This window comes from Acomys russatus, chromosome 26, assembly GCF_903995435.1.
Source record: "Acomys russatus chromosome 26, mAcoRus1.1, whole genome shotgun sequence".
NCBI classification, from domain to species: Eukaryota; Metazoa; Chordata; class Mammalia; order Rodentia; family Muridae; genus Acomys; species Acomys russatus.
The window spans coordinates 6,858,200-6,885,550 of NC_067162.1; the positions used below are offsets into that span (position 1 = coordinate 6,858,200).

General features: G+C 42.6%; 1 protein-coding gene across 1 annotated transcript in view; it reads right to left on the reverse strand.

Moving 5' to 3' along the window:
* Positions 1-11,571, reverse strand: part of Hhip (hedgehog interacting protein) — a 99,101-nt gene extending 87,530 nt beyond the window's left edge. Inside the window, exons 1-2 of the mRNA XM_051168959.1 lie at positions 11,047-11,571; positions 5,212-5,404 (exon numbers count right to left, since the gene is read on the reverse strand). Coding sequence (XP_051024916.1) covers positions 5,212-5,404; positions 11,047-11,322 — 469 coding nt within the window. The 5' untranslated portion in view covers positions 11,323-11,571. The remainder of the gene's footprint in view (positions 1-5,211; positions 5,405-11,046) is intronic.
* Positions 11,572-27,351: the final 15,780 nt, after the last annotated feature.

The following is a 27,351-nucleotide window of genomic DNA, read 5'->3' on the forward strand; positions in this document are numbered from 1 at the left end:
TGACTGAGCCATTCCCTGAGCCCACAAAGATTTGTAAGCAGAGCTCTCCTTGTCTATGAAATTAAAGCTTTAGACCAGAGGAAAAATATAGAAAAATTTGACATCTAAGTTTGTGATAATCAGATACTAGATTATGTTTTGTCTGTAGGTCTGTATTCTGAAGAATTGTGCTTCCCGAGTATGTTTTTATCAGTGTCTGGGTGGAGAGTACACCTGCTGGAGTACTCACGCAGCAAATCAAAACCCAGGCGAACAACAGATAAACACGCAAATCCCCTGCTAGGTCTGTTTTTATCAGTCATCTCAGACAAGACTTTAGTTAACATAAAAATGCCTCTCACCCCTATCTTTACTTTAGTGAAACTCTGGTTTTTACAAAACAAATTGGACTTTTCAGTCTGCCTATTGGTTTTTGGATAAAGGCATCAGGTAACTTAGTCAGAATTTAAGTTACATAACAAATTCAGCTTTTCCCAAAGTTCTTAAGAGTAAGATTTTGGGGGTCAGCCAAATGAGGCTTATCGCTTATTGATGGAGTTTCCAAGACACTCAAAGCTCATTTCCAGTGAGCTTGACCTGGGTCAGCCCAAACCTCAGAACAAACCAGCCTTAAGGTAAGACGGTCCCACGTGATAAAGCTTGGGGTACATTTTTAGTTCCTTTTTTGGGTGAAACGCATCATTGTTAAGTTGCTGACAGAGGCTCTTCAAGAGCAGTTCCTGTCTAGGCTGATGGGAAATATCTTCAACTGGGAAAGAAGGCTAGAAAAAGTGAGTGGACTTAGCAGCCTGTGCACACAGGCATGCGGGGTGCTGTGTGTGCCCTCAGGGGTGTGTGCACACAGATATGCATGGTATGGAAAGAAAGGACCGACAGTCAGAGGATGCTCCTCATGAGGGGCAAGGAGGATTTTTTTCTTCCTTTGAAAATCTGCTCGTATCAGATACAGAAAGGAATGCAGAATTTATTCACCTTTGGAAATTCAGTACAAAAGATAACTTTCTTATTCTTCAATTCAGTGGCTAAGCACCCAGCTGAAAACTAAAAGTGCAACAAACAAATGAAAAAACCCAAACAACAAACAACAACAACAACAACAAAAACCAGGTCTATTTGAGTAAAAAGAAGAAAAGGAAAATTCAAGTCGGCTTGAGAAGCAATTGGTGTATCTACAAACCAGTAGCATTTTGAGAAGAAATAAAAGAATGAAAGTATGGAAATGGGAACTCATTTCCAAATAGAATATATTAACCCTGAGTGAGAGTATATCTCCATAACCATTGGGTACCCAATGAACTGACTCTGGGCTAAGCACACACCTTTGTAAGAATTCACTGAAGAGCCCTTTACTGAAGGTATGTGTTTAGCTCCGACTGGATCACCACACTATGGTCAGGGCTACACACGCAGAGATACCTGCAGTGTTCCTTGTAGCTGAATTTGTTAAACTCTTGGCTACTTATCAAGTATTCAGGGTCTGCAGCCATTTTCCAAGATGGTGAATCCAGCCCTGCTATCCCGCGTTGCACCCATAAAAATATTAGCCTGGAAAAGAAATGCTCCCCAGAGTGTATTATGTCTTCTAGTTTATTTCCCAGTACAGATTCTAGAGGAGTTATATTTGCCCCCTGTGTTCATCCATCGTGATGCCGAAGAGGGGAAGAATTGTGGAACCCTGGGAGGAAGGCTTTCGATGACTCCATCCCGTCCCTCCAGCCTTTTCTCCCTGGGACTAATAAGGCACATGCGTTAGGTGTCTGATGGAGTCAGAGCTGGAGAAACGCAACGGACTCAGACCCTTGACCTTGGCCTCATTAGCCACAGGATTAAACCAATCGAACTAATTGGGTGCAGACCTTTCACACGACTGGAACCTACTGCTGGGACGTGACTGTCTAGCAGTGATAAAAATCATTACGATAATAGGTACACAGACTAAAGCAATGCCAGCGAGTGTCTCTATGTGCCTTTCTCAGAGCGTGTTATACCAAATCTAGGGAATGCCAAATATCGACTCTGCTCACTCAGGCCAAAAACAAAACAAAACAAAACAAAAACATAACAAAACAAAAACCCCAGAAAAACAAAACCAAAAAACCAAAAACCAAACCAAACCAAAACAAAAAAAGCCTACAGGGAGAGCAATTTTGGCATCAGAGAAATTTTAGGAAATTACCTTTCTCTTAGAAGGTCCACAAATGGTGACCATTTTTGATTACCAGTCTAGCATATACTCAATTTTACTGCTTTTGGATCTGTTTCCTGATTTTTGGAAAACCAGTAGATCCTGATTGTGAATTTAAATATCTAGAATGAGCTTCCTTTCAGTTTCTAAGTATATTCTAAAGTGGTCATGCTTTCTTTAAGCCAAGATGATGAAGTTTCTTGTGTTTTGAGTAATATAGAACAAGGAAAGACAGCTCTGAAATTACTTTCTTATGATCCCATTCAGAATTCTTCTTCTTCTTCTTCTTCTTCTTCTTCTTCTTCTTCTTCTTCTTCTTCTTCTTCTTCTTCTTCTTCTTCTTTTTTAAACAAAACACATTCATTAGACTTGCTTCCTCTTCAGGGTTTTGATTTATAGAAAGAAGAGGACATGGGTAGGAGTAGTTGAGATACGCTCACCAACTTTCCTATAAAGCAAAATCCAACATAGCTGTTTCCCATGGGTTTGAATTACTGAGAGACATCAGGTGAAATGGTTACACAGTTGTTCTTGTAATCACTTCTAAACCTACAATGTTGCAGAAGTCTAGACACGCTTCTGTGCTGGAGGCTGAATGGAGGACCCCGCTTTCCTTCTCACACTTTAGGAAATGCTCACCTGCTGCCGGGGCTCTGACTGGCTAATAAATCAATGAAGCCAAGTGCTGCAAAGGGTGTGTTATTACAGCTCACTTAGGGGACAAGTATTTAAAATTATTCTCAGCATGTGCTCTAGGGAAAAACCGTAGTCCCTCCAGCTTGCTGCTAAGGTCTCCCTGGGTCTCCAGGCAGCACCCGCAGTGTTCTTTCCATCTCTGGAGCGCAGCCTTCAGCTTTCGTGTGGTTATCTTTCCAGGCAGCCTGGGTGGCCACGAAGAGCACTTGACATCGTGATGCACTTCAGCAGTTTTACATATACACAAACTTTGTAGAAAAATAAATTTGTCATTCGTCACCACACATGTTGATCTGGGAAGCATTGCACTTGCAGTTTGGGCTCAGGGCTATTTGCTAGTCTCTCTCTCTCTCTCTCTCTCTCTCTCTCCTCTCTCTCTCTCTCTCTCGTCTCTCGTCTCTGTCAATCTTGTAATCTGTTTGTTATTTTGGACATGAAATAACTTCGACTGTATAAAGACCACCGTGGAGGAGTCGTGAATCTAGCGGGTTGCGTTAAAAAAATGCCAAGTGCTAGTATCACTTCAGCTAATGGTTGTAAAGGCAGGAAGTCTGCAGCAAAGCCCCTTGTTTTCCAATCTGTTATCACTTCTCTGTGGGCCACTGAGGCTACTGTGAGCAGTTCCACTTTGTGGTGAGGAATGCGATAAAGGCATGGAGGTGGGGGGTGTAGGGGGGTAGGGGGGTGGGTGACTGCTAGTTTAAGGAAAGTTAGAAACATGGCTACAGTTTATGAAAACAATAATATTTTCACATCCAAATGGGTTTAGGTACACGTCACGTTATATGCAGAGAGAGTAAATAAACCTAAAGTGTTTATTACTTATGAGAATTCTTTTAAATTTTCATCTACATTTTTCTGGGTCAGAAAAATACATACATATATATATATAATCTCACTTCACAGAATCATCAGAGTCACATCCTACTGTACTTAAGTCTTATCTGTTTTTAAATGCCATTCAGGTTTTTTTTTTAAACATTTATTTTATTTATTTCATATGAGTGCTTTATCTGCAGAAGAGAGTATCATATCACATTATAGATGGTTGTGAGCCACCATGTGGTTGCTGGGAATTGAACTCAGGACCTCTGGAAGAGCAATCAGTGCTCTTAGCCACTGAGCTATCTCTCCAGCCCAACCATTCAGTTTTATAAAAGGTTTACTAGAATGATTTGTGTATGAACTTGGACTAAGAATCTGTCTTGGTAAGTTATGTTTTTCCTTCATGTTTACCCTCCTAATTAAAATGACAACTACACAATTTATAAAGGTGTGCGTGCCTGTGTATGTAGCAGAGGTTAAGCTTGGGTATCTTCCTTAACCCTTCTCCATTACACTGAACTGTATAGACCCTGATTCCCTGCCAAGCTCCCAGGGTCTGCCTGTCGCTGTGTGTCCCTGCCCTAGTATACTACGCATGTGGATGGCTATACCTGCTTTAAAAAGAAAACATGGGTGCTGAAGATCTGAACTCAGACCCTCATGCTCCTGAGGCAGGTACTTCAACAACTGAGCTATGCACCCCCAACCCCAGGCTATAACTTTTGATGATGCCCATGTTTATTCCATGTTTACTAGGGTCTGAAATGTGATGGTGACCAGGTGTCTTTGAGAAACCCTGGAAAGAAGAGCTTCCACAGCGATTCTGTCCTCTTCTCATACGACTTTGATTAAAGCAGGAGCTGTCTCCTGGGACTCAGTTTCTCTGCTCTGTTCAGACAACAGGACTTCGCTGTTCAACCCATTCCATTGTGTTTCTAAGGCATCAGTCTTTGTATGTGAAAATGATTGGTTAGATGTCCCTTTTGGGAACTCCTCATCACACATTACCTAAAGAAATACCTGCGAACCCAGTGGGTGCTCTCTTGTCCCCTGTCAGCTGTGTATTAGAAGCAGTGGCCTTCATATTGGTAAAAAGGATTCCAACCAAAAATGTCTATTGGTGCTGGGGGTGTAATTCAGAGGGGGGCAGGGAAAGAAAAGAAAAGATAGTTTTATTGATAATAACCCAGCATGTATAAAGTTATACTGATAATCCAATGTGTAAGAAGTTTACTATTTGTCTTAGTATCTTAATAAGAAACTTAAACCATTAGAACAAAGTTAGTGTAGTTGTTTGTCAGCTCAAACTGTACTGCTCTCTCCCAAGGCAATAAAATGTAGGAACTTTAAAAAGTTAATTATGAAGCGCAGTAGGAAGGTACAGCAGAATTCACACCTCTTGCAAAGGAACATTTTAGAGCAGTTATCTTGTAAGGACAATTGGCAATGTTTTAACCCATTCAGGTTTTTGTTTGTTTTCTGTTGTCTTGTTTTGTTTTGCTCACCTGGAATATGGCCGCGACAGGTATAAAACAGTTCCTTGCAATAGTCCTTGCAGAGGAGCGGAAGCTCTAGGTCCCCATCCAGGACATCTCTCTGAGGTGAGCCGAACAGACTCCGGGAATGTGGAGAGCAAGGCGCGCATTTGATCTCTGCCAGTAACATGCCACACTCTGTGTTGTTGGTGGCAGAGAAGAGCTGAAAGCCGCAAATCAGAAACACAGCTTGTTAGTCATGAGAAAAGTGAGTTTTGTCATGTTCTCTGCCCCCTTTCAATCATGTGAGTAGAAAAGTCTGATTCAGGAAAAACAAAAAAAAAACAAAAAAAAGAAAGAAAGAAAGAAAAAGAATGGACTATGCCACAATATAGAGTCTTTCAAAAGGACATACGTTATCTTTGAGGCCAGGGTGGGGAGACAAAGGTCAGAAAAGGACACAGAGAACTGCTTCTTGCCTTTGCAAATCCAAGTGTGTGAATCGTCCTTCTGCTGTTAAAATTAAGACATTTATAGACGTTGATTGTTTGACCCACTTGCTCTGGCCCAGAGCATATATTGAATCATATTTACCTTTAAAATTCTATACCTTTATCCAACTGTGTCCAAAGTGTAATTTAAAGACTTATTTGTGTCATGGGTGAAAACCTTATTTAATTCCAAAGCCCCTAATACAATTGAAAACTGTACTTAAGTAGCACTTTGGTAAATTTCTACTTGTCCCCAATATGCAAATGGTACCAAGCACTGTCTTTCCTGCTCTATAAAAATACCCAGAACTGAACCAAATGAGCTTAGGACCCATTTTTAATATTCATTATATCTTAGCCAGGAAAAACTTTCTAGCTAGCTCCTTAGGTATTTATATGCATGAATAAACACAGAGTTTAATGAAAGTGCTTTTGTATATGGGTAGTAAATTTTAGTGAAAAGACTCTGTCATTATTCTTATTCTTATTCTTACATTGATAGTCCTTTATTTCACTACGGTCAATTTGGAGCACCTGGTGATTTCTTGAGTTAATAACGAATAGGTAGAACAGGTCTTAGTACCAGTCTTCGCTTGTAAACCTGATTTGAGGAGCCCTTCAATAAGCATAGGGGAGAGTGTCCACATAATATCTGAGAAATAAAATCAATACTATCTTAATCAATCACTATCACCCCCCCACACAGGAAATGCCATAGCATGTGCGGATGTAGTTACCTTTTCATGTAGGCTTCTACTTTAAGTATTTCTCTGGAACAGTGCATTCAGATTAAAAGTTGGAGAGACTAGAGAATTGCTTAGTTCTTTAAACCAAGTATTTCTTTTTGCAAGTCAAGCTAATTGAATACACAGTGTAGCCTCTGCTTTTCTGGATTATAACCCCACAAGGGTCATAACAAACCCAGATCTAAAGGACAAGGTGAGCTAAAAACAAACTGCACTGAGTGTTTGGGGGTATAAAGGGGCAGGTCTAGTTCACAGAAGCATGCATATTTTATAACGACTTAGCGTATTCAGAATATTAATCACAGTTGCATTCACATTTTATTTATTTTTTATCAATTGTTTAAGTGACAATTACTTAAATGGTCCAAGTTTTGTAAAAGAAAACATACACCAGACACTTAGAATTTGCATTCCAAGAATGTTTTAAGGTCTTTTATTGTCTAGCCTGGAGACCTCACCAGACCTATTCAATATGAATGCTGTACAGCTTGTTCTGTTGATTTCACATATAGCAGCCCTCCGAGAACTGAACAAGTGCAAGGAGCTGAAGTCACCTCTTCCTCTGCCTAAAACTGGGCTGCAATTACCTTTGCTTTTTATGGAGACTATCTGTACTTCTTTTTTTTTAATAACTGACATGGAATGATCCCACGTACCCTTCCAGCTGCTCGTCAGGAGAGCTTGCTTTTAGTGTCTAAAGAATTTTGTCTTTTACAATTTTTGGAATGTGTCCTGCCCACAGGATCCCTCATCAAAAGTTTCACAAATAGGGTTCAATAAATTATCTGAAATCAAGTAGAATATTATTCTTGTTAAGGTTTGACGCTCTTCCGGCCGGGCAGGAGGTAACATTTTACTCTGTGTGAGGTCTGCAGTATAAACACCTTTTTGAAGATAGAGCCATCATTCTGGCTTTGGTTTCAATGAACCAATAGTCTTACCGAAGTCAATTAAACTGACTCAGCTCAAGCAACAACACTGGTTTAGACAGATGAGTACTGGTGTGTGTGTTGGGGGGGCCAGTGATAGCCCCTTCTTTTCTTTGTTTCTTCCTCCTTCAACATGTCTGTCAGGCACACAGGTTCTTAACTTTATGCCCATGGCAGCCACGAATCTCGAGAAGAAATTTAAATTAATTTCCTGTTTCAGTTTTTAAAGGCCAAATACAAAGTCATCGAGTTAGAGTGGTTTAGCTAAATACACTCTGGAAACCGTGTACAACTTGTAAACATGGTCACAGCCAGCCTAGGAAGGACGGAGGCTGTGGCTGACTAATCTGTGACATTTGGCAGTTCGTCCTTTAATCTTTAGCCATGTGAAAGTGAAATCTATGGAAGAAAGGTAAGATAAGGGCTAGATGAGGAAGAAGCCCACAGCTACAGCTCATCAACAGAGAAATAAGTGGCAGAGAAGCACCCCCCCCCCATTCTCTTTATTCATCAAGTACTACACAAAGATGTAAAGAGGTTCCCACGTGGATTCCATGAAGGGGATAATAAGAAAAAAAAATACATGACAGTATATTAAGATCGCCTTAAGATCACTTGGTCCACAGAAAAGCTATTTCTAAAAAAAAAAAAAAAAAAAAATCATATTCCTCTAAGACTGTTCAGCTGTTGGGCAGAACACACGCGCCTCTGGACTATAGTGCTGGGTTATGTCATTAAAGAGTTCAGTTTCAATTTAGGCTAATATGTAAATAGATCATTGTACTAAGGCAGCTGTTAAAGGGCCCCAGGATGAGTTATTTGTTTAGTTGGATGTGTTCAACAATAGCCTTTGTCCCTGCAAGAGCCAGACAAAACAAATGATTGTAAAAGGCACACTTGAAAACAATTACTTTTCACCCATTCCTTGACAGCTTTGGCTGTGAAACCACCAAGGCAGGAGAGAGAGAGAGAGAGAGAGAGAGAGAGAGAGAGAGAGAGAGAGAGAGAGAGAGAGAGAGAGAGAGAGAAGAGAGAGCCTCTGTGACTCAAGCTAACTTTAGAAATGAGAGTATTTCAGTGTGTTGTAGATTTCATTTGGCTAAGAATTAGATCCTTTTAGCATGCTGTACTTAGGATCCGCAGCAGTTCTGCTAAGACAACACACCCTGCTACATTTTGGCATCTCTTGTGCTATCATAGATAGGAATCTCCTTGTAGTACATAAGATTATTAAAACCTCCAAGGAGCTCAAGCATAAGAACACAGCATGGAGTCTGAGAAAGTGAAGTTCCTCAGCCTTGCAACTGCATTAAACCGTTTATCTGAGCATGGTCAGTCTTCTGACTAGTTTCTCGCCATCTATTTTTCTTAGAAATTTCTACCCTGAGAAAAAGCTACTGAAGTACTTTTCTTGAAAAGTTGAAGAAATGAGAAAAAATTTCTGGGAATTTTTTTTTTTTAAACAACAACAATGAATGGCTCAAATAGCCACCATCTATCCTCTTATAAAATAATATCCTAACATAATCCTGGAAGGCTTATGGGAAAAAGGGAAACATGATGTTTCTTATAAAATAATGTGTTTTTAAAACTTACTAGAATTTGAGAACGTAGGTCAAGTAGACATGGGCATGGCTGTACCGAATCTCTGCCTTGAACAATTTGAGTATTGTTTATAAACCATTTGCAACAGAGCAGCACAGCCTGCTGAATACAACTTGGTTCACACATTTCCCAAACAAGTGGGAGTTTGGTGAAGACTGAAAGAGTTTAGGCTGAGCTTAGCTAGTAGGGCAGACCTTTCCTAAGTAAGTATTTTCCTTAATTTTAAAAAATATTTTTGGTCATGTAACCCTTAATTTTTTTTTTTATTTTTTTTTTGGTCATGTAACCCTTTATTTTTTTATTTTTTGGTCATGTAACCTCCCTTAAGGGTTATAGTCTCCCCTCAGTCTGCGTCCTTGTCCCTTCTCCCCCACTGAGGTTGGTTAAGAACAGTTTGCTCTGCGCAGGTTCCTAGAAGAGGTCAGAATTGCAGGGGTCTCTGGACTCTTGTTATATTCAACGTAAGCTACACACAGGGACACTTGACAGTGAGTAAAATATTTCTACACCTTTCTCTGAGTCCCCCCCCCCCACCTTGGGGGAGGTGGGTAGCGACTCCTGGAGAAGCCTTTAAGATGCTCAGACTGAGCTGCTTCTGTAGCTTCATTCAATTAGGAGGCTGGGGCTTCCGTGACATTGTTGTGCGTAAAATGCTGGACTATCTGTTGCCCCCATCTCAGGCGACTGCTGCATATGGTAAGAATAAAAAGCGACGGGCTGCAGCTGAAACCCCGCAGCAAGACAGCTCTCACTCATCTGGGAACAGAGCGAGTTGGACAAACGCTCCCTCAAAAGGCATGAACATTTGGACAGAGCTGGGGCCTGAAAGAGAATGATGTTCTAGTTTCACCCATTAGTGAACCAACTAACAAATACAATGGTGGTGTTGTTATTCTTTGGCCATAAGCAACAGGACGCTGTGTGTGGGCAGCAGTTTAGTGGGGAGGAGGATAAGTCGACCCCTTTTTGTCCTATTGATTTTTTCCTATTTGCATGACTTGAGCAAATTAAATGATGCAATATGGCTTTTTGTTACAAAACAAAGTGAGAGGTACCACCCAGACACATATGTTGATTCGCAGGAGCTGTTTACATGATAATAGGGTGAAATCTACCGTGAACTGAGCATAAAATTAGATTCAGCCTGGGCATTTTTTTTTTTTTTAATGCCTGGGACAGCAAGAGTGGAGCACAAGTTTTCCTAGAGACCTTGACAACTGAGGGTAATAACAGAGGAATTCTTAATTAAACCTTAAATGGGCAAAGGGGGGGAGGGGAGCAGAGACACCTGATTGCCCCCCCCCTCCAGCCCGCGGCAGTGACGGTTAATGACAGGATCCCACAGCAACACAGCACAGCATCCCTTGTTAAAAAAAAAAAAAAAAAAATCTGATGGAGAATCAAGACCAACGACATCTTGCACTGGGCAGACCCTTCTCTTTTTGACTAAACTAATCAGCGCGTGGGAAGTGCATATGTCATCACTTTCTAGACAAGGTCCTTCTAGACAGCGCAGTACGGGTGAAAACCTGGATTTGTAATGTTAGAACAAGAAAGAGAAACTACCACCTAGTGAGAGGCTCCTGCAAAACCTCTGAGTTCTAAACGTACCAGGAGTTCCCTTGCCCCTGGTTTACCATTGTCATGCAAGCTAGACCCTCCAGCCAGGGCTTGGGACCATACACTAACAGTGCCTCGACAGCCTTTAGAATTCAAGCCGCTTATGAGTGGGAGCACGTGGAGAAAACTGAGCATTTTTAACCCCAGAAAAAAAACTGCAAACCACAGCCACCCTAAATTTACAGTTTCACCTCAGCAAGTGCTCCATTTGATCCACACTGTTAATCCCGATTGTTTAAAAAATTTTTTTAACCAGCCCAGGACGCAGGTACCACAGAAACGTCTCTCTCTAAAGATAGGCAAGTTTGATCAGCGTCCTCAAACAGACTCCAGGGGATCAAGAGCCATCTGCACACCTTTCCGAAGGCACCCAAAACCTTTAAAAAGTTATCAGAAACACCCAAATAAATTTGGCCTCTCTTGTTGCAATTGGCATCGCAACAAGCCACATCTGCGTGGCTGGGGAGTGCCTACCTTGTTCTCCAGACGCCCCAGTCCAGGGCTGTCACTCTGCAGGCAGCAGGATACTCGTGGGTAGAAGCCACCACACAGGATCTCTCCACTCAGCAGCTCCAACTGGGACATCATCCGCCTGTCTCTCCTTTTCAGGCGCTTTGGGGGGTTCCCGTTCAGGCACCTTCTCCTCCTCGCTCCGCTCCCTTCGCTCCTTTCCCCAAACTTGGCGTCTCCTTCAAAGAAGCCCAGAGCCACGGCTAACAGTAGCAGCTTAAAGGAGAGCATCTTCAGCATCTCGTCTGCCGGGAGCAGCAAGGGCAGGACGCGGGAGGATGAGGGGAAAAGGCCACTGCCCAGCAGGGGCACTAGGGCGCAGCTCCAGGAGAGTGCTGCGGGGCGGCGGGACGCTCCTGAGGCTGAGGGAGGTGGAGGGGGAAGAAAGATGTAAAGCTATGCAACTTTGCCTTAGGGCAGCCGGAGCAGCGAGATAAAGCGCAGATGACACTGTTAGCAGCCTTGCCAGCGTCAGTTGGGTTAGGGGCTTTCCCAGCCTCTGGAAACTGGAGGAGAAGGAGGTGGAAGAGGAGGAGGAAGGAGAGGAGAAGACAGTCATAGAACTTCGCTTGTCCGCTAAATGGGAGTTGTTTAAGTGAGACAGTAGCAGGAACGAAAGGGCGGCGGTGGCGGCGGGCCGGGAGGAGGCAGGGCGGGCGCTGGGCTCCCGAGGATGCTGAGGTCTCCTCTGCCGGCGGCTGCAGCTTCTCACACAGCCTCTCATGTTTCGTTCCCTCTTTTCTTCTTCTTTTTAACTAGCGCGCGGGGAGGTGCTGCCACCGCGCGCCCCTTGACGTCACCGCTGCTCGCACGCCCCCGCCCGGGGAGGGGAAGAGGGGAGGGGGCCGCCCGGGAGCTAGCGCGACGGAGGCAGTGAAGGAGGACGGGGAAGTGGGGGGGGGGGGCGGAGAGCCCTCGGAGCCAGATTCTGGGGCTCTGAATCTGGAACGCCACTGCGCGGGGGAGGTAGGGGTGGCATAGCCGCGATGCCCAGACTGGGGTGAAAGTGCCCAGGGGACTTTGCTGCCACTCAAGGAGACTGGGCTGAGGCTCCCAAACTGTGTGAGTAAGAGGGGACCACGCGAGGTGAGAAGGGAGGGATCTTTCCCTGGCTTTGCCCACACTGGTCCGAGTCTGGTTCCCTAGCTAGGGGAGGAATGGACTCTGGGAGTTGGAGCCAGTTGCTGGAGCTTGTGTGTGCCTTTGCCCCTCTGGCATGGACAAATGCTGCTGGCCTCCAGTGAGCCTCGAGATTTAGCGACAGAGAGAACCCAGATGCTACAGGATTTTGTGTAGGCTGAGGTGGTTTGGAGACGTCTGAAAAGGGCCACCCACAGGTCCGTGCTGAAGTTCCTCAACTACTGCAGTGGCACTGAGTAGACACTTGTGTGCTTACTAGGGTTGTGTATGGCAGAGCAGCTGGACGTAAACAGGAGGGCCTGGAGGGGCCACCTGTAACCCAGACGAGTCGTCTGGGACACACCTGTATCCATCCCCAGCGAGCTGTGTTGTGTGCATTTATAAAGTACATGCATGCACACCTCCTCCTGCACCAACTTTCTGGCATGCAAATACAGAAGAGGAAGAAGAATTTAGTCTGCAGTGTGAGGCGCAGAAGCACAAGCCCTACTTAGGTACAAATACACTTACCGCTCCCCTAACTGGACAAGTTCTGCCTAGAGTGTTCTAGGAAGGTGTCGAAGTTATCAAGAGCTGAGAGTTCACGTTTCCTGGAGCCCCACAAGGTAGCACTGGGACAAGCCTTCCAGGCGTTAGCACACAAACTGTGCTTTTTTGTCTATTTGGGAACTTAAGGGGGAAGCTGATTTCCTAGTGGATGGCTTTTGATGGGGGGGGGATAAGGCTGTTTTTCCCATTTTGGCAATAGAGCAGTGTTCACCATTTTGGACACAGATTTCACCAGGCTCCTGTGAAAGTTGGTGATGGTTGAGGCCGGTACCCAATTGCTTTTAAAGTGGTGTCGTTAGGCTTGGTGAGCCTTGTTCCTTTCAGTCCCTGGATTCTGAATTACACTTTGTGTGAAGTTAGTGGTTTTTTTGTTTTGTTTTGTTTTTTTTTTTTTTTAAGCAACAGAAGTGACCTGTTAGACTAAACCTAAAAGTCTGCTGAGACGATTGGCCTAGCCCTCAGCTAAAGCACAGGTCCTGGTGACAAACCTAACACTCTTTGGTGGACTGTCATGTACTGCTGTGTACAAGTTACTGTGACAACTACTTTGCTTCCCATGTGGTTTATCTAACATTCCTCCTGCTTAGAAATCTTTGGCTATCAAATAAATAACACTATGGAGTTTAAGACGTTAAAACTCTCACTTGAGGAGTTCTATGGAGATCAAGCCACTGGCGTAATCCCACATAATTCAGATCCCAGTCCTCCTTCTCCGGCATCTTTAAGGCTTTATTCCCAAATTCTAGTTTAATGTCTCTCCCTAAAATGAATTTTTCTAAAATTGTATCACAGTTGTTCAAGTTCCTACTCTTCAGAGGCAGACACACAGAGGAAGAGGAAGCAGGCTATCCTATCAGGATGAGACCTGATAGGCTGTGGTCATATGGTGGGGCAGGAGGTCCTTTTCTGTCTGAGGTCTAGGGGAGGGGAATAGGACAGAGGAGGTAGGGGGCAGGGGGGAAGGTGGGAAAGGGGAGATACAAGCCAGGGGATAAAATGGGGATGTAATCTGAATAAATTATAATAATTAAAAAAAGTTTGGGGCCAGGCCTTCCTGTGCTGAGCACTTCTAGACTATGGCCACCTGAAGTCAATTAATACTGGATTTTCCAAAATGATGTTTCTGTTATAAGCTATGATCCTAAATGTAAAGATGCAGAGCATTTATAAACCATCTAAAGGCAACATGCTAATTTCCTTCTTTCCATCTTGGGACAAAGTCACAGGTATCTTAGGCAGGCCTCATGCTTCACGGATGACCATGCTGAGAACACCTCTCTAGTGTTAGGATTACAAGCAAGGACCATCATGCCTGCTTGAGGTAGTTCTCAGAATAAAATCCCAGGGCTTCCTGAGACCTAGTGTAGAATCAAAGACTGTGTGTGTGTGTGGGGGGGGGGGAATCATGGTTTCTAACAATGTTCTGTTATAATCATAGGTCAGTGCCTAGTCCAGTCATTGTCAGAGAGGCTGCCTCAGGCAACTGATGGGAGCAGAATCATTGGGGGGGGGGAGAGCTAGATAGATAGATAGAGAGAGAGAGAGAGAGAAGAGAGAGAGAGAGAGAGAGAGAGAGACCGTGTTGAAGGTCTCCATTGCATCCCTCCCCTCGAAGCTTGGGAGTTCAGGGAACCCATGGAAAAGGAGGAAAAGGGGGAGGAGGAATTGTGAGAGCCAGAGGGTCAAGGAAACCAGGAAGCATGATCTGAGAAATCAACTAAGGAGGCTTCATAAAGGCTCACAGGAGCCTGAAGCAGCAACCACAAAGGCCTGTATGGATCTGCATTAAGTCCTCTGCATATATGTGATGTCTGTCTGTTGGCTTGGCGTTTTGGGGGACTCCTGACAGTGAGAATTAGGGTGTCTCTGACTCTTTTGCCTGTTCTTGGGACCCTTTTCCTCCTACTGGGTTGCCTAACCTAGCCCAGCCTTGAACTGAGGGTTTGTGCCTGATCTTATTGTATTCTGCTGTGCCTACTCTTTCTCTGGGGCCACAGGGGTGGAGAGTGGGGAGCAAAATGGGAGGATCTGGCAGAGAGGAGAAGGAGTGATGGGCAGGGAAGCTGCAGTCAGGATGGATGGCTTAAGAGAAGAATAAATAAAAGTGTAAAAAACACCCCAAGGCTTTATACGTGCAAGCACTCTATCAGCTGAGCTACACGCGTCACTTGTTCTGTCTTGACACATGTAGCTGTAAATGACCTGTGCACAATTCATCATAAAAGGCAAGCAGTCGGGTCCCTTATGGGACAACTGAGCCTATTCCTGTGTCGCTGATAGGATTTCTAAATAATGCCTGACTCGTGTTTCACAGATGGACTAACTTTGGATGTTTCCCCCTGGAAGTCAGATGAAGAACTTTACTGTATCAGCCTTCTGATTGCTTAGGAGCCAAGGGTCAACACTGGGGTGCTTCCTCAGAATGCCTCCTCAGAGGTTGCAACAGGGGAGCAGAGCCGTTTGCACACCTGGACAAAATCAGAAGGACCATTATGCCTTGTTTAAGAAGCGTGTACATTCTGCACTTATTTTCATCTGTGCATTATTGGGAACCATAAGGAACGTTATCATGTGTGCACGAGCTGTAAGGACCAGACCCAGGAATTAAACCGTTCTCTTTCTGACCACCCCAGCTAAGTCCAATTTGGTCTGATATCACTGTGACCAGCTCTCAATAAATCTTACCTACTGGCCATCTTTCTTGAGTTGATACTTTCTGAAGGTTTTGAATACATTAAAAAAAAAAAAAAAAACAGGGGGAAACAAACATTTGAGTGTACACCTATTATGAAGAATTTTAGACCTTATCATTTCAAATTAAATGACGGACTACAGGGTGACTCCACAGAAGGAGAACAAGGCCATGTATCATGTAACAGTTACCGACTGGCTGTAGTTCAGGGGTAGCGACCTGCAGGGTAACTGGGTGGAATTTTCTATCCCTGGTTATTCAGCCTTCTTTGTTAAGGTTAGTATCTGGGCCAGCAAGATGTTACTCATACCAAGCCTGATAATTTGAGTTTGATCCCTAGTAACCTGAAAGATGGAAGGAAATAACCAAGCCTCACAACTTATCCTCTGATAGTCACACATGCACCATGACATCCATTGGCACATGTGCCAGTGCACCCCTCCTGTATTTAAATCAGCACCAGTGTGCCAGACTCTGCTCTGGGCACTGGAGATAAAGGTGTTTAAAACTCCCATGAAATGTCCTCTAGTGGGGGAGGGAGATAGTGTCTAGCTATAGGTCATGTCAGATGCCCACGAGTGACACAGAGAGAAGAGACAATGGGGAAGGAAGGCACAGGGCTTGAAAGGAAAGACCATTACAAAGATGAGGGCAGTGGGCCCTGTGCATGCAGAGCTTAAGGAACAGGAAAGCCACCTTGTGCAAGGAGGCTCAGCTGTCAACAGTGGATGCAGTGAGTGACAGATAATGACAAGAACGGTGACATCATCATGAAGTATCCAGGTTCCAGGTTGTAGAGAATCTTTGATGTTTGTACTCAAAATGAGATGCCTCTCCCATGGTAACCAAGCACTCTACCACTGAGTTATAGGATCTGCTCCAGCCAGCTTTCTTTTCAGAAAAACAAACAAACAAACAAACAAACAAACAAAATTCTGGCTTCTTTGACAGAACAAACTGAAAACATGGAATCAAGTAAATGAATATTAGAGAGCTGGAAAAGTATAAAGGGACACGGAAGCAAAGGGGCTCATGGCTAGAAGGCACTGCATCACTAGGGATGGGGAGGCAGGAGAGAGCTTGGAGCCATGGAGACAGAATCTGTCCACTAGTGAGTACTGACCCTCCAAGGTGGTGAAATGGATTGTGGGAATGCTGGCATAAAGCTAGAGATTAGCCATTTAAACCTGACCAGAAGAATGCCTTCCTTAACGTTGCCACACCAACCCCACAGAGTAGGATCTTAAAAACAGAAACGTACTCTCTCTCAATTCTGGTGCTAGAAATCCTGTATTGACCTAAGGACCAGGCTTGATTGGGCCTCTAACTGCCTGGACTTGTCTCCTAGCTTCTGGTAACTTTCATCACCCCTTTTCCCCTGGCTTGCAGGTAGAGAGCCCCTGTGTCTTGCTTGTGGATACGTGTCTACTCTTACTCTAAATTTCTTCATCTCACATGAACATTAGATAAGTTAGTGCCTACCCTAACCATCTCTTTACCTTCTGTGAAGATGCTGTTTCCAAGTAAGTGAATTTTATGGTTACCAGCAGGGCTTCAAAACCCTTTGGGAGTTTTTTGGAGTCCTTTGTATATTCCAGCAGATGGATACCTCTCTATAAGATGTATGGCTGATATATCCGTTGATGAATGGATAATGAAAATGTACTAGATGTACACAATGGTGCATTATTGAACTGTTAAGAAAAAGGAAAATAGTGAAATTTACAGGTAAATGGATGGGCTGGAAACAATCACTCTGCGTGAGGCAACCCAGACCCAGAAAGACCAAGGCTGACCGTTCTCCTTCATCTGTGGATGCTAGCTTTGAATCTTCAAGTACGCGTTTCATTTGGAGTACCACAGATGTCAGGACATCATTAAACGGTCAGGCTCAGGGTTTGAGACCTTTCAAAGGACTAAGGAAAACGCAGTGGCACAAAGGGTTAAGGGGAATAACAGACTAGAAAGGGTTAAACTAGGGTTGGGGATACGAGGGCAAGGTGAATGAGGAAATACAGGAAGGGATTGACAACACTAAAAATCTTTTAAAGAGGATCCCTAAAATATATGCATTTGCAACAATAAAGAGTTAAAATGAAGTTAACCTATGTTGTGGTGCTAATGTTGTACATAGTAACACACCACAGGCTAACTAAAAGCCCAATGTCAGGAAATGGGTTACATCTTTTAGACTAACTGGCCAGTGAGACCCCTTTGGTGTCTTCAAACATTACAGGGTACTGCAGTGTTCTCGGTTACTCACCAAAACCCTATTGTTGAAGATGCCAAGCATTTGTATCACAGAATACGGAGAAATCAAGCTGGTACTCTTCTGGAAGCTTCCTCCTTCCTGCCTAGCTCTCCTAGCTTGGAAACTGCTCTCCGGACTACTGCAGGAGAACACTAAACGTCACTCACTCAGACGTGAAGCCTGGGAGCCACAGTAACAATTGGCCTGGAGAGGCACACACACTGGTACAATGTTGACACAAACTCTGGGGGAGTAACCAACCACTTTCTGCTTGGACTTAAGTCCCAACACAGGAGAAAACCTGGCATTATTATCAAGGTAAGAATCTCTAGCTAGACAGGCCATATAGGCACCAGAGGATAACCTGCTATTATAACTCTGCTAAAGAAATATACAGTGTTAAACCAACTCCTATTAGCTTGCTGTTATACCCGCCCATTCATGGGTCTCTTAATTGTCACCCGAGCAGCTTCTATTTGCAGTATGTCCATTCTCAGATGGACCATCTACATCACACTTCTACCTTCCACGGCTCAGGGATCATTCCAGAACAGGAAAGATTGTAAGAGGCAGAGATGGTGAATGACCACAAGGGCACGATGCTTTTCAGACAGAAGGGCAATCGCACGCGCAAGTTCATAGAAGTTGTTACAGCATCCACAAACCCTGCTGAAGATCAAGCCAGACCTAATCCCGGCGTGGAGAGGAGAGGTAGGCACAAGTCTTAGACCAAGCCAAGGAGGTATTGGCAAATGATAGCTTTTGGGAAAGAGAGGGAAAGAGAAGGAAGGAGGAGAAAGGGAGGGAGGGAGGGGGGAGAGAAGAGATAGACAGAAAGACACACACACGCGCGTGCGCACGCGCACACACACACACACACACACACAAAGACAGAGACAGAGACAGAGACAGAGAAAGCTTTTTATTTAAAGTTGACCATACTACAGTAGAAGGTCACACAGCCGAGGATATATGAACAGCATACATTGGACTTGATGGTTTAAAAAAAACAGAGGGCAGAAAGATGGGCGAGTAGGAAACAAAGGTGAATATAGGAGGAGTTGGGGGAAGGGGATGAATATGAATAAAACACATTGCATGACCTCTCAGAGAGCTAATAAAGATGAAGGGGGAAAAACTTTTGAAGAAGCAATTCTTTGAATAACATAAGATACAGTCAAATTGCATTATGGAGACAGGACCAGCAAGCTCAGAGGAGGAAGTGTGTCTGTCCCTCTTTCTTTGGCCTCTGGTTTGGAGAAAATTTTATAATTTAGGCATTATTACTGCTTTGGCCACATCCACCGATTTTGAAATATAGGATTTCTTTTCCATTTCATTCAACATATTTTCTAACTTCCCCTCCCTGCCCCAGCCACTGCCCAAGCTCTTTGAAATAAGTTACTGAAAACTGTATGATTTAATTTCCAAACACTTGGGGCTTTTTCCCCCCGAAGACTTGGTTCTAACTTGATCTCATTGTAGTCACAGTATGTCCAAGACAAATTGAATTTGCCAACGTTTTGAGTCTTTCCACAGGGAGGGAAATGTCCTATCTCGGTAAACACTCTGTGTACAACAGAACAGAATATGTTCTCTGTAGAGAGGTGTGTGCTCTAAATGCCACATATGCCATTTTGGTAGATTGTTGTTAAATCTTTTCTTATTGATCTTATTTGTTTATATTGATTCCTACAAGAGTCATACCGACATCTAAAGTATGGACTTCCCTGCTCCTTTGCAGATCCTATCACGTTTGGTTTTGCATTATTTGAAGGTCTGTGATTATTTGCATAAATGTTTATTATTTATCTCTTGAATGGACCTGTGGCCATTATGAAGTGCCTTCCTTTAAGTCCAGTCAGGATTGCTTCTGTTTACCATTAACACGAAGTATTTTCTCCATTCTTTTGCTTTTAACCTGTTACAAACTTACTGCAAGCTGCACAGGGTTGGGTTTTGTGGTTTTCTCCCCCAATGTGGCAACTTATGTTTCTTAGTTGAGATGGCTAAATCCTTTATATTCAAAGTGACCATTGAGAAGATGGCTTCAGAAACTCTCATCTTTATGATTTGGCTTCTGCTTTTCTTGTCTATTCATTTCCCTTTGTATTTTAAGTATTTCAGATCATTCAATATTTTTACAGTCTTACCTTTACTCTTCTAGCGGCTATCTTAAGGTTGAACTCATCACACTGCATCCTCAATTGCTATGACACCACTCTGCTAGAGAAGCTCAAAAGGACAAACAGGTGTCCTTTGGAATCTGTGGAGGGTCGGGTTCCAAAACACTTGCAGGTACCAGAACTGTGCATGCCTGAACCCATTTTTTAAAATTGTACATCCTTTGCATATGGCCTGCACACGTTGGCCTATATACTTCCCCTCACCTCTAGGTTGCTTACATTTTTTTCTAGCAGTGTAAGCTATGTGGGTACTTGCTACAGGAAGCTTGTTTAGGGAGTAAGGACATCCAGTACAGGTTCAATTACTTTGCAATGTCTTGGATCTGCAGCTGGTTGAGTCTCCAGATGTGGAAGCTGTGAGCTCACTCAGAGTCTAGGGATCCCAGAGGACAGCTTTCACAGCCTCATCGACCTCTGTGCCTGTATTTTATATGACCTAAGTTGTGATCAGCATTTTCCTTTGATAGATATGTATTTTAGAACTATTTTAAAATATGAATAAAAGTTTTTTAAAAATAATTTGCCACTATAGTTTATTGAGTTATATTAATCTTTTGTTAAGTTTATATTGATGTTTCCAAGTGTTCTTATGGCACAGCTGGATTCCTGCCTGGTGTGGTTGGTTCTCCTCCTGTTAGAAGGCACGTGGCCACAGCTCTTGTAGTAAGAGTCTGAAGGTGATGATCTTATTTTCATCTTTTATGTGGCAACCATTGCTTTCACTTTGCTTTTACTTGTAAGGGACTTTTCTCTCCATCTGGAGCTTTAGGTTGACAAGTTGATGTCTGTTTTTGCTTTCTTTCGCTTTAGGCAGGTCCAGACATAGGTGACTTGGACTTACAGTTTGTTTTACTTTACTTTATGGTGCCTTGGAATGGATATGCAGTAAAATCTTTACTTTCAATTATTGATATTAATCTTTTCCTAAGGCTATTGGGTAGCAGCAATGAGTCACAAGGCCATGAGCACGAGCTCTCCTGGGGAAAGCAGCCAGTCCATGTAGCATGGCTGGGGTGTGGCTAGGTAAGGTGCGTGGGATGCATTTTTGACTTCCTACATATCTTCTGTTGAAAATACATAACTGCAAAAATGATTCTGATGTTGTGTGCTAGTTCTACAACATAAGGCAGAAATCAGACTCTTCACTGAGTCCATTTTTTTCTCGTGACTAGTATAGATTAGCAGGATGTAAACCAAGGCCGTCCTGGACACCTGCAACACACCTCTCCTGCCCTTCCTTCCCACAGCTTCTACATTGTATGCGTTCATCTAGAAATTGCTTTCTTATTTTATGTATACGATTTCTTTCCTCTGGTTGTTTCTCGCAGGCCCCCTTTATCAGTAGCTTTAAGACATTTAATCCTATTATGCCTTCTGTAGCCTCCACTTTGTTAATTTAGAAAGTTCTATGTCTTTCTGTTTGCAAATCATTCATTCTGCAATTGTTTAACAACAGGCTATTTTATATTGGCCATTCCTTTTTATTTTTTAAATAAAGCTTGCATTTTTACCTCTAAAAATGTGACTGTGATTTACAATATCTTTCTGAATAGTCTTTCTTCTATATTTGTAAACATTCTTATCAAATGGGAAATACAGTTGAGATAGCAATTTTCATGTACTATGTGGTCAGTTTTACATGTGGGACTTCTTGGGCAGCTCTTGTACTAATGTGATGTTTCATTATTACATCAACAGTTCTTATTTTCCTGTTTTCATATAAGACTGATAGAGATTTTTTAAATTAGATTCAGAAGGGACCATGACAGGGCTCATGGGGTAAAGGCACCTGCTGCCAGGCCTAGCAGTCTGAGTTTGAGCCCCAGGCCACACGTGGTGGAAAGAAAGAAATGTTTCCTTGTAGTTATTTCCTGACCTCCATGCTAACATTGGGGATTCCATGTACTTCTAATCGACACTCCAGAAACCTCTAACCAACATGCCAGGAACTATGTTCATTTTCTTTAAAAAAAAAAAATAGTGTGTGTGTGTGTGTGTGTGTGTGTGTGTGTGTGTGTGTGTGTGTGTGTGTGTGTCGTGGTGCACATGCAGAGGTCAGCTGACACGTTTCGGATGTCCCGTCTCTCCTTCTATGATGTGTGTCCTGGCGATCAAACTCAGGTTGTCCGGCTTAGCAACGATTTGAATTTTTGCAAGATCACTTCATGGCTGGTCCCTATTGTCTCAGAAAACAAAGCATATGACCCTTTCAGTGTTTGCAATGGTAATATTTTTTTTAGCAGCTTTGCTGTTATACCTATTCACCCACTGAAAAGAATTCCTTTGCGCTTTCATGCCGTGGTTTCAACAACTGTCAATGGTCACTGTCCAGATACATAACTGGAGGAGTGCTTATTTACCTATTTATTACATGTGTGCTCAAGTCTGTGCAAATGAAAATGTGTGAGTGTGAAGACCAGGTCACCGTCCAGTGCCATTCCTCCGGAGAGCTGTCCCCTCAGCTCTTTTGAAACTGACTCCCTTTATGACCTCGGGCTTGCCGATTAAGGCAGGCCGGCTGACCAGAGAACCCTGTGAGTGCACCTGTTCCCATCTCCCAAGCTCTTAACTACACACTCCTGCCAGCACCCCTGGCGTTTTGTGGGAGGTCTGGAAGTCAGATTTACATCCCTCTGCTCAGCTTGCTTGCCCTCTATGGCTGAGCTATCCCCCAATCTAACTTATCTATCCTTTTTTTAATAGCTTTACGACTTCTTACATTGTCTATGATTGCAGTTTCTTCTTCTTAATTCTACTCTGTAACATCTATGGCAACTAAAATTTTTGTATACTGCGAACCGTTCTACGTGACCCCTCTCATTTAATCCTCCAGTGGATCTTTATTACAAGTAAAATTCAAATTCCATAGGCAAATGTGAGAATTTATCATCTGCTCTCTGCTGACATGGCTGTTCCCTGTTCCACATGTATAAGTGTTTGAAATTTTCTGAAATAGAATATTTGCAGTAAGGAAGTTATAAATATGGGTCATACATTTGTGGGAGCTGGAGACTGAGCACAGACAGGCACATTACTTTCATGAGCCGAATATTTCCATTTCTTCATTTCTTGCATTTAAAGTACTCTTCAATGACACCTTTGGCCTGAGATTCTCCGCTGTAACTCTTAACCACTACACAAGGGCACCCAACCATTTCACCTGGCTTTCCCCTCTCTATCAAGTTTTGAGGCCAAACAATCCCCCTAGTTTGTTTTTGTCTTTTTATTTATTTATTTATTTATTTATTTATTTATGAGACAGGGTTTCCTCTGTGTAGCCTTCGTTGTCCTGGACTCACTTTGTAGACCAGGCTGGTCTTGAACTCACAGAGATCCACCTGCCTCTGCCTCCCAAGGGCTGGGATTACAGGCGTGCGCCACGGTACCTATCTTATCATCAGTCTTAATAAAGCTGGTTTGGTGCTCAACACAGAGTACCTCAACTTACTTGACAAACATAGGCCCATCACAGTTGAGTCAAGTGTGTGGAGATGGGCTTGAGGCTTGTCTAAGGCACTGGCAGTTTCACATATGCCACCTGCTCTGCTGCCATGGGTGAGGGCAGCAGTCTTCTACGCCTCTTCTAAAGCAGTGTTGACATGCAGAACACCCTCCCCAGCAGTGGTGTGGATTATGGCCCAGGCCTAATCTTGGAGGTACCTGAGCCTCCACCTCTGCAGCAGAGGAAAAGTCAGACACATTCTTTTTTTTTTTACAAAGCCATGGCAAACAGACCATGAAGAACAAGAAGATTGCAAGGCGACATTAACTACAGCAGTAACGGAAATGTGGCATGCTTGGATTTAAGGACAAACATACTTATTTCATAAAGACAGAGCTCAGAGAGGGATGGAGACTGTCGGAACAAGACCTGTTTTTTTATTTCATATTTAAAAAAAATTTTTTACACATACATTTGTATTATTACACACATATAAAATAAACTACCTATAGCAAGAAGAACCATGACACAGTCAGGAATTATATAAATGTTAACATTCTTAGTGTTTTGGCTACTTGTATTTGATAGCCTTGAGGAAAACATCTTTCCTATCTTGGTGCATCTAAAATTCTGATTGTAAAAATAAATAAATAATAAATAAAATCAAATAAAATTCTGATTGTAAATCAACTTCCATCACATCTTGTCATTATCAACTTAAAACATCTATCTAGACCTAAAAACATCTTAACCCCTAAACAACTAAGCTTCATTGTAAACCTAAACTATCTGGTCTTGAACCCCATCAGAGACTTGAGAAGAAAATAAAATTGATTACCTGAGTCCTCCTGGAGTGCAGGTTAGTAGCTTTCCAAATGAGAAGATGACAGAGATAGTTTGCTGCCTGAATAGTCACCCAAAACTCTCTATAATGTTGGAGCACCTTCTTCAGCCTTCTGGCCCAGCATATCTGACAGACATATTTGTGAGGCAAGAACTATTGAGGACTTGCTTACCTATTGCAGGACCTATTTTAAAATGTATTGCTTATGAATTTCCCCAAATGGCATACTGATCTGCTGGTTTGGCCGTCTTCACCTTTCATTCCTGTGCCACGTTCTCTTAAAGTGAATGGAGACACAAATGGCTGCGGTTTAATTCACATAAACTGTGAATTGCAATTCTATAATTGATCAATTTTAATTCTATTCCATTTATACTGAATTCAATGGTGAAAAAAAAAAACCCCGATGTATATAAAATCCCCAGAAGAGCAACATCTGCTAACACAGGACATCTACGTGACCATTCTCACAGACGGCTGGCCCTCTGAGTTTCTCATTTGGTATGCAGGACTGAGTTCATGATGTGGCTGCTGGGACCTGCCGTTTATGACTAGTACCATAACCTCCTTTGTCCATCCAGCCCTGCCTCTTTCGTGTTTCTGGGTCTCTGATGCTCTGCTGATGCCCTGATGAACTGACTTGCTGTGTATACTGATTGTCAATGAACACTTGATACCTTTTGTAAGACTATAAGCTTCCTGGGTGGCTGGAGGCCATGTCTCTTAAGCCAGCATCCCATCAGTTCATGCTAACTGAAACGAAGTAGACTGATTGAGGGCTAGGGACTTAAAGCTGGCTTTTATAGCATGTGTAAGATTTCTCTCTAGTAATGTCAATTTCCTATGATGCCTGAACTAGCCTTGGTGCTGTAATTTGCTAATACATTTTCCTTCACTGGATGTCGTTTGGAAGGGTGAGCTAATGAGACCAGAGGCTATGCAGAAGTGGCTCTTAATTATAAAGTAATGAAAAACAGTCTACATCATAAAAATCACCTCATAAACAGAATGATTGAAACAGAGATGATTCAGCAATTAATGATTGCATCAATTAAATGATCTCAATTTGTATCTGGGCCTTACATACACAATGTGAGAAAATATAATACCTTAACTATGGAGACAATTACTAAAATATGGAAGACGTGATAAGCTCCGAGAACTGAAGGCCACACAGCTATCCAGTTAATTCCTTTTGTATGCTCTAGGTGTTTTGGGAAACCAAGCATTAGTTTCCTAGCTGTGACTCAGATCAAGACCACCCTGTAGCAAAATTTAATTCCTCAGTGGATATCTACGTATCGTTTAGGTAAATGTGTAGCTAAACCACTGAGACAAAATTGTAAATGAAATTTAACCTTCGATTGGTGCAAACATGTTTCATTTGAGGATGTTTTCACTTAAACACAAATGCAAAAAAAGATCAGGATTTATTTTTCAAAAATAGGCTACCTTAATTGATACGCAATTTTTTTTCTCCTGGATCCTAAGCTGTGTATAATTTTGATAATTACACAACCTAGCAAAACATTTCTTTGAAATTATAAAAGATAAATATAAGTGTGGCAGGATTCAAACCTAAATATATGATAAGAAATATTTGGATGTCAAAGAAATTCCTTTAAACTATCACTCAGAGATAATTGTCCTGATGAAAATGTTGTGTGACACAAACACTGTGTGTGGCTTATGTGTGTGCACAACAGTTTGTGGCATTTAGCCTGGAAGTGGATAGAGACAGTTCTGAAGTGCTGTTCCAACAAACTAAAACAAAAAAACATAACATTTAAATTTTTTCGGATCAAAAAAATATTCACAAAACTCAAAGCAAAACCCCCAATCGGTTTAATAACACCCGATGAAGTGAAAACACTATTTGAATGGTGTAGTTCAAGATTACAAATTCTGCTTTGTCCTATAATTCATGACTTGTATGTATTCTTTTATTTTCAAAACATATGCCTTATGTATAAAGAAATTCTTCAGTTTTTTTAAATAAGCATAAATTTTATGTCCTGCCCCAGGGCATGAAATTCTGCAAACATTTTCATTTATTAATGGTTTCAAACACCTGGGAATTTTGTAGACATTACAGATGTTTTCATATGTATAAACTTAGAATAAATGTTGAATATAAGGGAAAGCTTTCTAAGCTTCAAATCTGTTTGTGCCCAGTGAGAGGAGCTCCATTAGGGAGAGACAGCCTTTTGGTGCTGGTGCTTATTTCCATTACATAAAGTGTGACAAGGGGTAGAGGCTGGGGACACGTACAGTCCAGCGGTGCAGCACCTGCCTAGAGTGCATGAGGCCTTGGGTTCTGCCCCTGCAGCACTGAAAACAATAGTGTTTTTTTTTTTCATTTAAAATATAAAATATGTGCATATTCTCAAGCATCAACTAAATCTTAAAATACGTTTCTATAGTCATGCATGAAAATTACATAATATCAGAGGATTCCATATCCTTTAAAGCATAGTTTTTCTCATTACTCAAGGATTGAATAATTGTGTTGTTGTTGTTTTTCACATGTTGTGAGAACATGTTCAAAAATGTAGTGAGCCAGATTTTGGTTTTCTTAAAAAAAAAAATTCTGCTTCGATCATAGCAACTGCTTTACTTATTGCTGTAAGAGGCAGCTTGATAGGGTTATGTTTCTAAGGAGGCAGGGTTAGTCTTATACTGTGCAGGAGGCCAGCCCCAATGTTGGCACTAACTTTGGAGATCCAGGAGAGTCTCAAATTCTTTACTCAAGAGTGAGGCAAAGTCTTGTAAGAACGTATTGGTTTGGGCCAGGCATTGGTTGGAAGTTCCCTCAATCTCTGCTCTATCTGTTCTGTCTTTATCCCTGCACTTCTTGTAGGCAAGGTAAGTTTTGGATCAAAGTTTTTGTGGGTGGGGCAGTGTTCTCTTTCCTCCACTAGGAGCCATGACTGGTTACAGGGTGCCCTCTGCAGTCTCCATGGCCCCTACTACTAGGAGTCTCAGCTGTAGTCCCCTCATATCCCCCCCAGAAGCCTATTCTGACTCAGGCTTTACCTTGTCTCAGAGATGTCCCCACCCACAGTTCCTCCTTTCTCTGTAGGCCTTCTGCCTTCCTACTCCCGCTCTCCCCAAGTCTGATGGAAGAGAGCCAACCCCTGACACTATTAAGGATATTCTGCTATG